Consider the following 18,278-nt stretch of genomic DNA (forward strand, 5'->3'; position numbering starts at 1 on the left):
AACAAGAATCTAGGAACTTAAAAGCAAACACTTCCCAGCTGTGTTCTGTCAATAATTTATTTAATGAGCTAGGTGGTGCTGTGGATAGAGCATTGGGCCTGGAGTCACTAAGACCTGAATTCAAATTTGGTCCCAGACATTTACTAGTTGTTTGACCCTGGGCAAGTAACTTAACCTCCATCTGCCTCAGTTTTCTCTATTGCAAAATGGGGATGATAATACAACCAACCTCCAGGGATTGCTGTAAGGCTCAAATGAGATAACATTTGTAAGGTGCTTAGTACAGTGTCTGGCACATAGCAAGAGCTATATAAATGCTAGTTATTATGATTATTATTATTATTATTAATTAGTGAGTTGAGCTGAATTGAAAGGCCCATTCTTCTCACTTTGTAATAGAAAGCTACAAGAAAGCATGGGCAAAAGCCTGGGGGAGTGTTAGCCCTCAGACACCAAAGGGCGAATACTCACAGTATACTGATGGGATTTAAGCTCATATTTAATTATCAGTCAATCAGTGATCAATGTCACTAGTATTTTTAGAGCCAGAGCCTCTGTGCCTCAGCTACTCATGCCATTTACCCTGACACAAATAAACCATAGACCCATATACTGAGACAAACAGAGATTTTGCTCCCCTCTACTAATAAAGAACAGATGCTGTTCAGCAAATTCTAGTCATGAGAGTTACCTGGGACACTAAGAGGTTAAGTGACTTCTCCCTGGTCTTATAGACAGGAGGTGTCACAGGCAAAATTGGAAAGCAGCTCTTTCTAACTCTAATTCTAGCTTTCTATTTGCTATACCACACTTCCCCTAATATTATATTATATAAGAGGCATCTAGGTGGCACAGCGGGATAGAGAGCTAGACATGGAATCAGGAAGATATGATTTCAAATCTAATCTCAGATAAACTACTTCTTAGCTTAGTGACCTTGAGCAACTCACTTAAACTCTGTCTGCCTCAATTTCCTCTTCTATAAAATGGGCATAATAACATAATAGCCCCTACTTCCCACTGTTGTTGTGAGGATAAATAAGATAATATTTCTAAAGTACTTAGCAAACATTAAAACATTATCTAAATGCTAGCTATTGTTATCATTCTATGCATCCTAATAACAGGATTACAGGAATACAGAAAATATCTAAGATATCTAGTTCAGCCCCTTCATTTTATAGATGAGGAAAAGACTCAGATAGATTGGTTAGTAGACTTGTCCACAATCACAAAGGTAGGTAAGTAGCAGAACCAGGATTCAACTCCAGGTCCTCTGACTCCAAATCTAGGGTTCTTTCTGCTATACCACTCTGTGAAGTATAGATGGGGAAGGAGAGAAATAAATGGAACCCCAAGGAAGACACCATAAGAGCTTCTAAGTCATGTCCAACTCGTCGTGATCTTATTTGGGGTTTTCTTGACAAGGATACCAGAGTAGTTTGCAACTTCCTTCTCCAGCTCATTTTACAGATGAGGAAACTAAGGCAAACAGGGTTAAACTGCCTAGGGTCACACAGCTAATAAGAGTCTAAAGCCAGATTTTTGAGGAAGACTCATCTTCCTGACTCTAGGCTTGGCATTCTAGTCATTGCATCACTTAGCTGCTCAGAGTTAACTGGAATCTGTATTGTATTAGCAAACAGTAGCGAACAAATGTCCCTGGGGCACTAAGGCACTAACACGTTTTCTTCAATTCTTCCCTTCACCACCACTTTCCTCCTCCCTGAGCAACCCTACAAAGGATCAAGGCAAACTTTACTCCTGACTTGCTAGGTGCTGAGGTCTTCATAGACACATGCTAATTGTGCCTACTGGATATTTCAGCACTTTTAGGAAACAATGTGGGCAAGTCACCTAACCAAGCTGTCTGGGCCTTCTTTTCCTCATCTCTGAACTACATGGTGTCCTAGATATTTTCCATATGCCTATAATCCTGCTACTAAAATGCATACAATAATAATAATAGCATCTAAATAGTGTTTTAATGTCTGCAAAGCACTTTACAAATATTATCTTACTTATCCTCACAATAAGAGGACACTAACAGAATGGTAGATGATTATCTCCTCAATAAAGACTGTTTATGAAATGAAGACAACTCAGGTGTACATTAACTGGTGACACAACTATAGGTTGATTCATTTTGATTTTCTTACCTGCCATCAGTGAAATTACAGGGAGAAGTAAATTACATTCCCCAAATCAAAGTGCCTCAGGGAACTAGGAGCTAGTCCAGTCACCTTGGAACCAAGTATTTCCTAGTTCACACAGAAGGCTACAGAAGCAGTTTCTACTGTAGAAAGAACCATCCAACCCTTTAAAAAGTCCTCATCCCTCAATCTAAATTCAGAATTATTCACCGAGGACATTCCTTTCACAGAACTTTAAATCAAGGATTTCTTCAGGCAAAAAGCACCAGCCAAGAGTTTAAGGGAAGAGGATGGGGTGAATGGCTAAAAACAATCAAGAATTCAAATTCTTCACCTGTTTAACAATGGTGAAGTGGTGAAACATACCCTAGCTTCATACCTGTGGACGCCTCAAACTCTGCACCCTTAGACCAAAAGTCTTCATGGAATCAAGGAGGAAATGAGAGGTAAGAATCATTTATAGTATTATAAACACAGTCTACTTCTAATTCTGACAGCAACCTTACAATGATGATGACAATAACTAACATTTATAGGGCTAGAGTTCACAAAGCCCTTTACACATATTATTCTATTTGACTGTTATAATCACCCTGGGATTTAAGTACTGGATTGCATCTTCCCCATTTTATAGATCAGGTGACTGAGGCTGAGAAAGTTAAGTGATTTGCCTACAGCCACACAACTAGCAAGGGTCAGAGGTAGGATTTGAATGTGTTTGCCTCCTAATTCCAATACCCTTGCCCTTCTGTCATAGTGCCTCTCTCTACCTTAAGAAATAAGAATTCAGTTTCTTCCCAATATGAGGTTGCTGGCAAAGGGGAAGCCTAGATTTACTTGAGAATGTGTTTAAAAATTTGTGCAAAACTACAGATTAACAGACTATGAATTTCCATCACTTCTTTAGAAAACTAGGTTTTAACCTGGCTACCCATGCGTGCCACACACAAATTTTAAAAGACCAAACCCAAATCTCAATGATCCTCATGCAAAAGAATGGTTCTACAGTCCTATGCCTGGGAATCCTTCCCAGCTCTATGTAAATATGGGGCAAATGTTCACTTACTTCTCATGGTCAACAACAATTTTCCCCAGGTAGGTGAGTGTTTGCAAAAACATCCAAGAACCTTTGTATTGAGAGCTATACAAAGAAGCCATGGGCACGTACATCCTTTGAAAATAAGCAAGTCTAACTCCATGCTGACATTCAGCTCAATACTTACTGATCATGCCTGGTGTCAGGTATGTTTCTGTCCATTCGCAACTTGTCACTTTCCACTTGGTTGAATTTGTTACGGGCATATGGGTCTTGACCAGATCGTACCATAGTGACTCCAACGTAAGCTTCCTGATTGAAATCTTGCCACCGAACCTTCCCTACAAGATAGCAGAGCAAGGAGTGGGGAGAAAGCAAAGGTTAAATAAAGCTTCTTGAAACAGAGCTTACTAAAGCAATGTTTCTGCCTACGGAATCACGTCCAGGATTTCTTATTAACACCATGCTTTCATTCAGAGTAGAATATCATATATATAATTATATATAATATATATACATATGTGTGTGTGAATGAAACAAAACAGAAAACATCCCAACAGAAGCATGTATCAATCAGTACAAGACTGCATAGATGCATATGTCAGGAAAAACTGAATAGCAATAATTTCTAAACTAAAACTATATTATCAGGCTTAAGGTCTACACGATTTCACAGTATTTCTGCCCCACACAAAGGACAGTTTAGGGGCATGGCACGGAGCAGTGGATAAACAGCTGGCTAAAGAACTGGAAGATCTGGTTTCAAGTCTATCGATGTAACCCCAACAAGTTACTTGACCTCTCAATGCTCTCAATTTAAGAGCATTGCTCTGAGCAGCTCTCAAGCCTATAATTTTCAGGGAAGATGACAATCTGCATTGGTAGAGGTAGTTCCCTATACCAGTGAAATTACAGGTCCGGTCTTGGTGCAGGCCCTTATCCCCTGCTATTGTAAGAGTCTGATGGTTGGCCTTCTCTCCCTGATCCAGCCCATTCTCTACTCAGCCATCAAAGTGGTCTTCTTAAAGTGAAGGTCTGACCATGTCAGCCCCCTAAATAATAAACTCCAGGCTCCCCATCACCTCCAAGACCAAATATAAAATCCTGTTTGGCATCGAAAATCCTTCATAACCTGCTCCCCATGACCCCATTTTTCCAGTCTCATACCTTACACTTTCCCATGGCTCCAGGCATATTCACTGGCTGTTCCCTCATACCTGGAATGCTCTCCCCTCATCTATGTCTCCGGCTTCCTTCAAGTCCCTGCTAAACTCTCACCTTCTACAGGAAACCTTTCCCTATATTTCTTAATTCTAGTGCCTTCCCTCTGTTCATTATTTCCAATTTATCCAATATATCTTGTTTATACATGACTGTTTGCATTTTCTCTCCCCTATAGACTGTGAGCTCCTTGGAAGCAGGGATTGTCCAGTGGCTTCCTTTCTATCTCTAGTGCTTAGCACAATACCTGACACATAGTAGGCAGTTAATAAATGTTTACTGACAGTGTTGTAAAGGTTGTGGGATGACAGTTATACTAATTATACACTGCTGGTGGAGTTGTAAAAAGGTACAACCATCTTGGAAAGCAATTTGCAATTATGCAAATAAAATGACTAAAATGTCCATACTCTTTGAACTAAAGACTTAGTTACTGGACTTATACTCTATGGAAACTACTGATAGAAAAACCTGGGAAGTTTTATATGAACTGATTCAAAGTGAAGCGAGCAGAATCAGGCTAGCATTGTACAGAGAAACAGCAATATCGTAACCATGATCAATTGTAAAAGACTCAAGATAATGATATGAGATAATTCCATGATGAAAAATGTTATTCAACTCCTGAGTGATGAATCCTGAGTTCAGATTGAAACATACTTTTTTCACTTTCTATATTTTTCTTGTTTTATGAAGCATGTATGTTTCTTTCACAACATGGCTAATATGGAAATGTTTTGCATGACTTCATATATGTAATCGGTATCATACTGCTTGTCTTCTCAATGGGTGGAGGAAGGGTGTGAGGGAGGGAGAGTAAACATTTAAAACTGGAAATTTTTTAAAACAAATATTAAATTTTTTAAAAATCTAATTGGGAAATATTTAATGAAATAAATATTTTTTTAAAAAAGGAAGTCACTGATAAGGAGAAAGTTCCCACATATACCCCAAAATATTTGTAGCAGCATTTTTTGTGATATACAAAGAGATGTAAACAAAGTAGATGCCTATCAATTGGGGAATGGCTAAATAAATTGTGGTATGTGAATGCAATGGGGCATTATTGTGCTATAAGAAATGATGAATACAGAGAAGCATGGAAAGATCTATATGAATTGATGCAGAGTGAAGTAAGCAAACAAAGAAAATAATATACACAATGACAACAATAGTGTAAGTGAACACAACAACAATATACACAAAATCAAAAGTGAATGTAGAAAAACTATAAAGATCAAGCAAGACTCTGATGGAGAGTTGTGAGAGGGCACAAAGGAGGTGGGAGCTCCACAGAAAACATTGCACATGTTTTCTGACTCTTTCCAATGCATTCTTTGGTTGTGCTGATTTTCCCTCCTCTTTTCCTTTCTTTTCTTGTCTTTAAAAAATATTTTCTGTCATACTATTTATGTAATATCTTGATGGGAGGGGAAATGAAAGGGATACTGAGGAAAAGTACAATGATGCAAAAAACAAAGGACACCACAAACAAAGGATTAGATTGCTAATGTCTTCCCTCCATTGATTTTATGTAATCGATCCTGAATATGTCTTGTTTGCACATATCTGTTTCCTCTGTTAGACTGTAAGCTCCTAGAGGGCAAGCACTGTTTTTTACTTTTCTTTCTATCTCTAAGGTTTAGCACAGAGCTTGGGACATAGCAGATGCTTACTAAGTGTTAGCTGACTAACAATCCCTATCTCTATTCTAAAAAGAACACTAATGGTATCTGTCCCATGCCACATTTCCAAGGATTATAAAAATGCCAAATAATTTTTAAATAATGAAAGGTACAGTTTTTTTAAAAAAAGATAAGCAAAAAGCATTATGAGATTGCATGAGAAAAATATCAGAGTTCAAAAGTAATTATTCTACCATAGAACTAAATTCTCAAAGAACGTTGTGGTGCTGAAATCATAACACAGTGAGAGCACATTCAGTAAGATATTTCTTTTGGTTTTCTCTGAGGCATAGAGGATAGAGGCCTGGCTATGGAGATAGGAAGATAAGTTCGAATCTGCCCTCAGCTACAATTAGCTTCACAACTCTGAGCAAGTCAATTAACCTCCACTTTCCTCAGCTATAAAAGGGGGATAACCATACCTGTGGCACTTACCTCCCAGGGTCGTGAGGATTAAATGAGACTGTGTATATACAGTACTTTGCAAGCCCTAAAGTGCAAGATACATGTCAACTCTTATTATTAACGTTCCCTGGGCTTGCTGAATACCTTGATGATCCTAATAATAACAATAATAATAACTTTAATAATAGCCAACATTTATATAGCACATTACAATGTACCAGGCACTGTTATAAGCACTTCACAATTATAATCTCATTTTGATCCTCATTAACAACCCTGGGAGGTAATGCTATCATTATCCTCATTTTACAGATGAAGAAACTGAGACTGTCCAGGATCACACAGCTAGTAAGTTCCTGGTGTATGATTTGAACTCATGTCTTCCTGACTCCAGAAAGTTCTCCATCCACTATGCAACCTAGCTACCCAATGAGAAGAGAGTCAATGAATCCCAATGTGGATGACTGCATAAGAAATGGAACTAAAGAGATTGACCAGATACACTCAGGGTTTTCACCTCTTTATTATACTGTGAGGTTACTTTTATCACTCCAGAGTGGAAAGTAACCTACCTCTATGATTTGAGAAATATCATAAAAATATATCTACTCTAAATTCTCTTCCCTTACTCCACTATAGAAATTTCTACCATCAGTTTATAAGTACTGCCCCAGTGTCCTAATAGAGTGTTAATAAATTGTTCATGTAATTTCCCCTGTCTCACTTTGTGTTTTTACAAAAATTGGACTTGAAAAACTGAATGACATTGATTGTATAAAAAAGTTATTGAAGCCCACAGCAGGTCATGGGTTAAAACGTTACTTTGGAAGACAGGAGAGAGTCAGGGATATGTCTGGCCTTGTCACGCTAATACTCTAGTTTTAATACAAGTAGTTAACCTATCACTTAACCACGGTCTGAGCAAAAAGGGACATAGAATAGGTAAGAGTAAGGAGCAGAGAAGGGACAAAGGGAAGGGACTGTGTGGAGAAGGAAGTCCAGATGACAGGATTGGGAGGGATACCGAGGAAGTCATAAAGCCATGAGATATCTGGAATAAGAAAGAAGAGAATGAGGTAGGAAGAGGGGAGGGAAAAAGAGGAAAGTTGGAAGGGAAGAAGAGATATATAAGCATTAAAGACTGGACTGTGAACTCCTTAGCACAGGGGACATATGTCATTTATCTTTATATATCCTTATATATCTCACAGCATCTAGTACAGTGGAATACTCATGTTAAGAACTAAATGACGGTTTGTTGAAGAAAAAAAATAGCAATTTAACTTAGGGCAGGCCCACATTGCATCTCTGTTTCAGCTGGGGAAATTTCTTTTACACCCAAAGCATGCACTCTCATTCTCAAGGGCTTGTTATAAGCTATCCCACATTTCCAGGGTATGTTCCCTCTTTTATTTCCTTAAATCTTAAAACCAAAACAAAAAATAAAAAACCCTCTTCCACTAAGCTTTTCCCAGCTTAGTAGGGGTTGACCTCAAATATATTATTTTTAGTACTATCCCTCTAATTTATCATCCTATCTATTCCACTGTTGCCAAAACAATTGTAGTTACTACTATATGCACAATGTTCTAGGCTCTACACTGTATTTATATAACGTATTTATGTAGCATTAAAGTCAATATTCTGGCTATTATCAGCACTAGTTAACTAAATTTAACATTATCTGTCTTAAGTGGACACTTTTAAAGAACAAAGAAGTAAGACTCACAAATGATGCAATTAAATACCAATTACTTCTGTTTAATAATGCCAATTTCTTGAGAACGATGCTATAAATTTTGGATTGTTCTAAGGTCATCTCTCTAGAGCTACATTGTAATAACAGCTGGCTACTGTTGACATCAGCCAGAATTTTGATTTTAAGGGAAACTTGTGTTATGCATATGTTTACATTAAATACTGTATTTTCTCCTAGTTATGACAGCCCATTAACACATCATAAGCTCCCATATATTAAACACTCAATAAATACTGGTGGTTGGTCATGCTGGAAATGTACCCTGCTGGAAATGTACCCTTTAAAGTATTTTAGTCTTTACAACTTGTTAGTAACTTCAAAAAGAAAAAAGGTCTTGGTTCAACATTAAAATGGTCCTAATGAAACCCGCTCTGGGCAAATTTGATTTATGAAAACAAATCTTCCAAGCAGCTTCCCTTCTTTTGAAACATTCCTGATAAGGTCACTTATGAAAAAAGTAGGCAGCTAGGTGGCACAGTAGATAGAGCTCTAGGCCTGGAGTCAACAGTACCTGAGTTCAAACCCAGCCTCAGACACTTAGTAGCTGTGTGACCCTGGGTAAATTACTTAACACTGTTTGCCTCAGTTTCCTCATCTGTCAAATGAGCTGTGTGTTCCACTATCTTTTCCAGGAAAACTCTGAATGGGGGTCACAAAGAGCTGGACGTGACTAAAATGACTCAGTAACAACAATGAAAAAGGTATGTTTTGTGAATATACATTCACACACACACACAGTATCAGTGTTTCAGAGCTAGAAGATCAGAGCTTTGGATCATCTAACACAGTGGTTCTCAAAGTGTGGTCTGTGAACATATAAAGGGTCCCTCAGACCTTTGCAAGAAGCAGGTGGGGTCAAAACTATTTTTATAATAATGCTAAGATTTTATTTGCATATTTAAAATACTCTTTCCTTTTCCAACAAAATATCTGTGTGAAGGCATATACTTCTTCATATACTCCAACCAAAGCAACATACTATAAGAGACTGAATGTGGAAATGGATAGGAAAATCCAGCTGTCTTCCATTAAGCCAGATTTGCAAAAAATAAGTAAAATAGTGCCGTTCTCACTATTTTTTTTTGTTCTGGAAAATATACTTTTCATTTAAAAAGTGTTCTTTATTTTTAATATGTAATGGATTTATTTTTTAAACGGGCTAACAAATATTAAATTTAATCATTTTAATTTCTAATACAGTAAATATCGATAGACCGAACCCACATTTTAAAAAAGCTCTCTGTGGTTCTCCATAATTTAAGAGTGTAAACGAGTCAAGAGACCAAAAAGTTTGAGAACCATTGATCTAATCTAATACCTTTATTTTATAGATAAATAAACTAAGGTTCAGAAAAGTATCTTGTTCAAGGTTACACACAAATGTAGGCACATACACAGTCAATGCTGATTTCTCGAATTTCCAGGTATTTTCCCACAATTCACAGAGAAAGAAAAAGATAGGATATATTGAAAAAAAAAAGACTTAAGGTCTTAGAGTAAATAATATATTATTTTCATTTAAAGCTCATATACTTCTACTGCTATTGCTTTGTAAGGCTGTGACCCCTGTCACGTTACAATTGGTTGCTGTGGAAATGAAGCTGGGGTCGCACAGGGCTCTCCATTCAGATGGGAAACAGGCTCTAAAAACCAATGAATTCCCTGGATACAGAAAGACTTCATTTTTCGGACAAATATTTAGTTGGTTCAGCAACAAAGGTGTTGACATTTTTTTCTCTCACAGTGATTCACGTTAGAGGAGCATCAGTAGGGTGTTGGATGCAAATTACCCTTTAAAATCCCATCCCTTCCATCTAAATACCATAGGAAAAAGACATTTAGAAAAACCACACATCTGTACCAGACAATGTACAAACCTTCAACTCTTCATTGTACTTACATTATCGTGCCACAGTATAACATAAATTGAGGCATTTGCCTAGTGCTTCAGCCAAAAATCCAAACAGATAGCTCCTACTATGGAGTTCAAATGAGCAGGTTTCAGTAAATCTGCACTATAGCTATGTCTGATGTGTCTTTCTGCTTAAAATTATTTTTAGGGACTTGGCCTGAGCATTAGCTAATTGCCACTGCATTAATATTATAATTTAACTTATATGACAGGCACATGAATAGCAAAAATGGGGCTCAGAAGATCATAGGATTTTAGAATTAGAAAAAAATCTTAGAGGTCTCCTAGTCATTTTACAGATGGGGAAACTGAGGCCCGGGTAGGTAAAGTGATTTATCCAAGGTTACCTGGTTCGTAAATGGCAAGGCTAAAATTTGAACCTGGATCTTCTGACTCCTGGGTCAATGTTCCTTCCTCCAGCTCATAATGATTTCCACTGGTAAAGCCTATAACTATTTCACCCAAAGCATAGAACATTTGCTAGGATTTATAACTCTCTGCCTCATATATCACTGTTCTGGTTTTTCCTCTGGGTATAGAGAGGCAAGGAAAGGAGGGCACTATGTAATTTTAGTGTATGTGAGTATGGGACTGGGGAGAGGAAAAGGGAAATGTAAGGGGGTTTGGGGAGTAGTGTTAGAAGGGACGGATGATTCAAATGAAGTGTAGGGTTCTCCAGCCCCTTGTGTTGCCAGTAACATGGTGACAACCCCTCAGCACACTCTAATTGACCCTATGAACTGAGCCTCTCCACTGCCAACCATGTGAGAACAGGCACCATGAGATACTCCATCAGACAGGGTCCCAGACTTCATTATCTGAAAGACAGAAGAGTCATCAGCTGTTCTCTGATACAAGGATTTTGTCCAGGGCCCACATCCTTTGAGATTTTTACAGAATGACTACCTTTAAAAGTACGATCTCTTTAGTTAAGTACTTAATAAATGCATGACTTGACCTCACTGACTTGACTTTATAGGTGTCCTGTGACACCCAAAGCTTTCACTACCCTGCTACCCCTTTGTCACATAAGCATCCTCAATATCACCTCTGACTCCACAACTCTCCCCCATTTATTTCCCTAAAGCTGAAAGTACTCTAATATCCAAAGGCTATCAATGATGTTTCTTCTTCCGAAACAATGATTTATTTAGACTTCAGACATACTATATTAAATTTTGAAAACACAGAGACTCCAGAGCCACCCCAAAAATCAAGGGGGAGGAGGTAGAGCCCCACCCCCAAAAATGCTTGGAGGGAACTCAAACCCCAATCAAGGTCCTGAATGGAAGACTTGGCAGGAGGATGTATAGGTAATTCACAATCTGACAGGAATAATGTGGAGAGAGGGGAGGGAAAGTTAAAACAATAGACAGAACAGCTGAATTTATTGACGTTTTTTCAAATGATGTTCATAAATCAATTTGCACTTCTGTCATCTTTCAAAATCTCACAACTCTTTAAAGAGAACACAGGGAATTGGGTATTTTAGGAAATAAAATATATGAGGAAAAATAGGGAAATTGGGACTGCTTAGTTTAGAAAAGGATGATGGGTGACTTCATATTTCGAAAACACAAAATATTCAGAAGGCAGAAATAAGCTCCATTTCCACTGAAGGTAGAACAATGGGAAATGGGCTAAAAATGAATAAGAAGGCACATCTGGTTTGAAATAAATAGACAGACAGACAGATAAATGAAAGAAAATACTGTTCTGGGTAATACATGATTACTTTCCTGAAGACGGTGGTAAAAATTAGAGCTTCTCAATGCCTTAGGCATCATCTCTTCTAGAGGCCAGAGATTGTTTGCATTGACCTCTGGTGGTTATGTACCTTCCATGATATTCTTTGAAAACAAAAGTCTTAGATATTAAAGGTTTATACTCTATTTAAATAGCCACTCAAAACTGAGATTAAAACCCATAACCAGGGAATGTGGGAACGTTCCAGGGACCAGGATGGATAAAACAAGTCAGACTGTACCACAGATCTAAATATAAAAGTAGATTATACTAGTAGCTCAAAGTTAAGTAACCTTTCACTATTTTACCTTCGTCTACACTTTTCCAATTCCTGCCTACCCTGATAGCCTCCATACCATGGCTTCCACAAAGATTTACTTAGAAAAGCCATGATGCTTTATTGGAAAGAACACTTTAATTGGAGTAAAAGGATTTAAATTCAAATTGTAGCTCTGCTAGACTGCAACTTTGGGCATGTCAATTGATACTGTTGGGGCCTCAGTTTAAGCTAAATTCCTTCAAAGTCTCTTCCAACTCTCTCTATGATATATGTTGCGGGCCAGTAAACACTGCCTTCTTTTTCCCCTACTCCCAACCACACATACACATGAGCCAGGTTGCTGTGGAAAAGACTTGGGAAGTCTGTTTCAACTTTGACCCCCAAGGAGATTGACCTGACATCCTAACTATGGGGCCTGTGGGCAAGATATATAAGGACTGTTCTATGCCCTGAATGGGCAACTTCTGAGATCTCCAAGGAACCTCTGCATTGGATGCTTTTACCTGAGAGTCCTGAGTAAGTTTTTAGTAAAGTTATTGTCTCTCTGATCCCTCAGGCTCCAAGTTGTCCATTATATTGGATGTGGAAATCCCTCCTAGAACAGGGTATGAGCCCACAGAGATCTCTCCCTCTGTTCTAAAATCTCATAGCACTGCCTGAGCCCAGCTGGCACTTGTGATACACTGCTCTGTGAGCCTTTTGTAATGTTGCCTTGTGGGTCTTCCATTTCTTCAATTAGATTATAAGTTACTTGAAGGCAGGGCACCTGTACCTCTTTGTACCTCTCACAGTGTTTGGCACAGTGGTGGCACACCGCATATGCTCATTAAATATTTTGAGGGCATTGACTCAGCTGACAGAAGTTGTGATGCCCAGCAATGGGCATCATCATAAAAATCCAAATCCTTCACGGAAAATAATTAGCAATGTCAAAAAGCCAGCATCCCTAGCCAAGGGACAATTGCCTTCAACACAGCTTCTGTTGGAATATAGCCTACAAGGTTCTGGAATAGTGATGATACATGTCACAGAAGTGACATCTTTCCTAGGCATCAGCCTTATTTTCTCATTTAATACAACTAAATATAACAATACTCCCATGACACAAAATGCCTTATTTTACCTTTGTCTCTTTTCTAGTACCTAGCTGCTTTTACATATATATATATGTATATATATATATATACATATACATATATATATTTACCATTTAAATAGTGTTTTATACATATTTGCCACTTAAAGAGACATTTACTAAGTTGATTCAACAAGCATTTATTAAATACCAATTATGTGTCAAGCACCAAGAATACAAAGTACTCACTCTTTAAAAACTGTCCCACGTGGCTTACTCTTAGTGATAGATTTAACAGCGGAAGAGACCTGATAAGTCATCTAGTCCATTTCCCTCATTTTACATGGAAGGAAATGAGGCTCAGGGGGGTCATGACTTGCCCAAGATCATACAGACAGTATGATCATTATGCTTCTAAAGTATTTTCCTGCCACGTTTTAACATACTCTTTGAGCTAGCTGGAAGGGGCTTCAGAAACCATATTGGTACATCTCTTTCATTTGGCAAGTTAAGAAACTGAGGCCTAGAGGTTAAGTGATTTGCCTACGATTACAGAACTAGCAAATGGAAGAATTGGGACTTAAATCTAACTCCAATGTTTTTTTCCATAAGGCCAGGTTGCCTCTGATAATCCAACTACTGAATTTAGACTTATGTAGGCTGTTCCTCCCTTCAAACTAGAATGCTCTGCACTTGGTACTTATAAACCTGATTGTCTCTAATCATTTCCCCTATTCTATCCTCCAACCACCCACACCCTTAATTAGTACACCATCTCGGTTTCATCTCCTAAATCAAGGCTAACATTAAATTCAAATTATCTTGGTGATAGGGAAAATGAAGAATCTCAAACAGGGCAGTTACTAATGAAGGGCCCAAGGCCATACAAGGTTCCATAACAGAACCAAACCATGTATTAGGACTACACAGTATTTCTACCAATTAAAGTATTTCTACCAATTAAAACGCAACTCAAATCTAAAAGAAGTCATACGCAAAGTTTTCAAATGTGTATATTTGTAAGTATATATGAATAAGAAAGTACATATGTATAGCTATATTTTATGTGTATACACACACATGTGTATATATGTATACATATACATACACAAATATATATATGAATATAAAACAAATGTCTCAAATAGTCTATCCTTTAAAAAAATATAAAACAACCTCCAGTGAATACACATTAAAAAAAGAGAAAGAGAGAGAGAAAAGAAGATGGTACAATCTATATTAAACTGAACTGCTAAAGAATGCTTACCATAAAAATGTCAGGGTGGCCCTTTAATTAGATAACTCTCTGCTGCTACTGATCATACATCAGATCAGGACACCGTTGACATATGCTCTCGAGGATAAATTGCATCAATCTATCACTTCTAAATGTAAAAAGGAAAGGTAAGTGTCTTCCTTTGAGGCTAGGCTACGTAAGGCCAGTGAATCAGGAACCTTGATGGAAGAGGGGCAGCAGGGGACTGCTAAAATGTAGATCAAAACCAATGGCCGCCTTGCAATTTCTCATTTAAATCCTCTCAGGGAAGGATGGCTTAAACAAATTTAAAGTTACAATAGTGTAAGAGAGAGTAACCTGCTCTGGGAAAGCAGCCAAGGAAGGGATATAGAATGTATTTTAAATCAAAACAAAAAGGGTTCTTAGATTTACCTTAACTTTTCTGTTGGTCTCAACTTGATTGGATTTTTATGGTTTAAAAGAAAAAAGAACTAAGTTTCTTCATGTGAAAGATCATGAAATGATGTGTATGTCATTAAAAGGAAGGGGACTGATACACAAATGAGAAACTGTTAACACACAGAGATCTCAATTTCTAAGACATATAAACAACATGGGAATTTAAAATAAATGTCATTGGCTCTGGGCATGTGGCCCAGAGTCATACCAGAATCAGTGTAGGTTACACCAGGAAAAATGGGCTAGTTTGGACCTTTGGCTATCACAAGTTCTAATTCTCTCTTAACTATCTCTTTTTTTTTTTAACTATGTCTTAAGAACTTCTCAACTCATGCTATTTTTTCACTACTTCTTTTTATTGTAAAATTTTTTTGCTATTAGTCGATTCATTTTTAAAAGTGAACAAAGAGGAGACCTAGCAAAGCGCTGCAAGCTATAAAATGTCTTTATTTCAAATGCATTTACACTTACAGAGTTTGTACTTGTTCTTGTACTTTGTTAAGAAGGGTTAAGAAATCTAGTTTCCCAAACATACGACTCAAAAATTGCACAAAATCATTCTGTATAAAGAAAAAGACTTGGGGAGTATGGGAGAGGAATTATGGTTTTGTGTCTAGAGAGGTGGCCTTGCAGTCAGAAAGACCTGGATTCGAGTAATTATCTCTAACACATTCTGACTGTGTGACAACAGTCAATTTGTGCAGCCTCTCATGGTCACGGAAGCATGACAACAAGCAAGACAAGAAGTAACAGACACACTGCTGATCTACACATATGGAGGGAGTTTCAAGACCTGGAAGTCCCAACAGTACGCAAATCACAAATCCACCTCCCTCCAAAAGAAAACAAAAATAAAATTCAGATGAAGAAAACCTAATAATACCTCAGGTCCTATTCCTCTGATAAATATGGGCTGTGTTAGGACCCTAGGTGGCACAGAAGGTGCTGACCAGTATTGGTAGAAGGAGTTTCCTACACCAGTGAAAACACAGGTCCCGTTCCAATCTTGTCCCTAATCCTTATTTTTACCTTCATCAAACGAAAAGCATCCCCAAATGGTCTAACATTTCTTAAATGCAAATATTCTTAAAACAGCACAAACCACAAACCTTCCTGCCTAAGGCAATTGGTTTTATGGAGTTTCCATTACTTTGCCAAAATGTTTTATGTTAGAATTCTGATACCATCCAGTTATACTTTTTTATTCTTTAATTTATTTTTTATTTTAATTTATTTTAATTTACTTTATTTTTTTTATTTTCTGGGGGGGGATAATTGGGGTTAAGTGACTTGCCCAGGGTCACACAGCTAGTTGGAAGTTGGAAGAGATGTTATGAATTATCTAGTCCAAGCTCTGAGACCATGCAGAACTATGTGGTCACTTAAACTAAGCTTGAACCCTTCCAGGAATGGGGTTCTTATTAAAGAATCACCAAATAAAAAAGTCTCAGATTTGGATGGGACCTCTCAAGACCATCCAGGGGTGAGGAACCTGCGGCCTCAAGGCCACATGTGACCTTCTAGGTCCTTTGGTTGGGGATTTGTTCTGTGAAGTTTGGATTCAGTCAAAGGGCCACACTTGAGGATCTCTTGTGGCCTCAAGGTTGCAGGTTTGCCACCCTTGAATTCTAGTCCAACCTATAGTTGAATAAAAATTCCCTTTAAAACATGACTGACAAGTGATAATTCAACCCTATGGCTTGCTTCAGCAATGGGTAAATGATTTCCTCTTGATATAGTTTATTCCATTTTTCAATAGCTCTGTTAGGAAGTATTTCCTAATGTTAATCCTATATTTACCACTTTGCAACATCTATCCAGTGCTCCTAGTTCTGCTCCTGGGCAGCCCTCTAAATATTTGAAAATAGCTACCCCATCCTTTCTCCAATCCTGCCCTAAGTCTTCTCTTCTCCATGCAAACTATCCCCAATTCCTTCAACCATGACTTTTATGGAACCACCTCAAGTCCTTTCATTATTCTGGTTGCCCTCTTCTGAATGCTCTCAAGCTTATCAACGTCCTTTTAAAAATGTGGTGTCTGGAACCGAACACAATGTTCTACTCATGGACTGACCAGGGCAAAATACAAGGGGATTTGTTCTCTCCCTAATTCCAGACATTATACCTGTCCTGATGTAGCCTCAGCTCAGACAAGCTTTTCTCACTACCACATCACAATGCTGACTCATATTGAGCTTGCAATTCACTAAAAATGTCTCTGTCTTTTTTGGACAAAATACTGTCTAACCATGGCTTTCCTCATCTTATATTTGTGAAGTTGAGAACCTCACAAAATTATTAGACAGCTTCAAAGTTTATCCTTAGAGTTTATTTTTGTTTATTTTTTTTGGTGAGCCAACTGGGGTTAAGTGACTTGCCCAGAGTCATACAACTAGTGAGTGTTACGTGTCTGAGGCCAGATTTGAACTCACATCCTCCTGACTCCAAGGCCAGTGCTCTATCCACTGTGCCACCTAGCTGTCCTTAGAGTTTTTTTTTTTTATTTTTTGGGGGGGGATAATTGGGGTTAGGTGACTTGCCCAGGGTCACACAGCTAGTGTCAAGTGTTTGGTCTGAGGCTACATTTGAACTCAGGTCCTCCTGACTTCAGGGCCAGTGCTCTATCCACTGTGCCACCTAGCTGCCCCCCCCCCCAAGAGTTTCTTTTGATGGATCTATAAATTCACTGGTATAGATGCTCCTCCCAGTACACCATTCTGTGTGACCTTTACCCACGTCACTACATAAATCCTCCAAGGAGGACCTGACTGTGAGCTGTTGGGGCAGGGATTGATTTCATTTCTTTCTTTTTTTAGCAATATGTTTTATTGATATCTTTTCTCTTTACAGAAACTGTTTTCACTGGCACTTGATCATAGTAGTTGTTTGTGGAATGAATGAATCCATCCAGAATACTAGAGGCTTTCTGTTGGATTTCTTGGGCTATCCAATGTAGCACTTGGACTGTCCATCTATTGTCTCTCATTCTTATTATGTGAAGGACCCACTTCCTTTTCTCTGTGTGTGTGTGTGTGTGTGTGTGTGTGTGTGTATGTGTGTGTGTATAATAGAGGGAAGGTGGGAGGGGGAATGGGGGGGGAGAGAGAGAGAAATGGAACTGAACACAGTATTCCAAAATGTGATACAATCAGCAGAAACCACCATGAAACTATCACCTTCCTTGACTAGGACACTATACTCTTATTAATGTAGCCTACAATCACTGGGGGAGAGGGGGGAGGAGGGGAAAGGCATAATTCCTTTCTTTTTAACTTTGCAGTGGAGATTTACAGAAAGCCTCTATTTTGTC

General features: G+C 38.2%; 1 protein-coding gene across 1 annotated transcript in view; it reads right to left on the minus strand.

Moving 5' to 3' along the window:
* LOC114049910 (polypeptide N-acetylgalactosaminyltransferase 2) overlaps nt 1-18,278 on the minus strand; it is a 250,497-nt gene that overhangs the window by 86,745 nt on the left and 145,474 nt on the right. The window contains exon 3 of the mRNA XM_027871358.1: nt 3,377-3,530. Coding sequence (XP_027727159.1) covers nt 3,377-3,530 — 154 coding nt within the window. The remainder of the gene's footprint in view (nt 1-3,376; nt 3,531-18,278) is intronic.

Source organism: Vombatus ursinus, unplaced genomic scaffold (assembly GCF_900497805.2).
Source record: "Vombatus ursinus unplaced genomic scaffold, bare-nosed wombat genome assembly UNPS02014798.1, whole genome shotgun sequence".
Classification (NCBI taxonomy): domain Eukaryota; kingdom Metazoa; phylum Chordata; class Mammalia; order Diprotodontia; family Vombatidae; genus Vombatus; species Vombatus ursinus.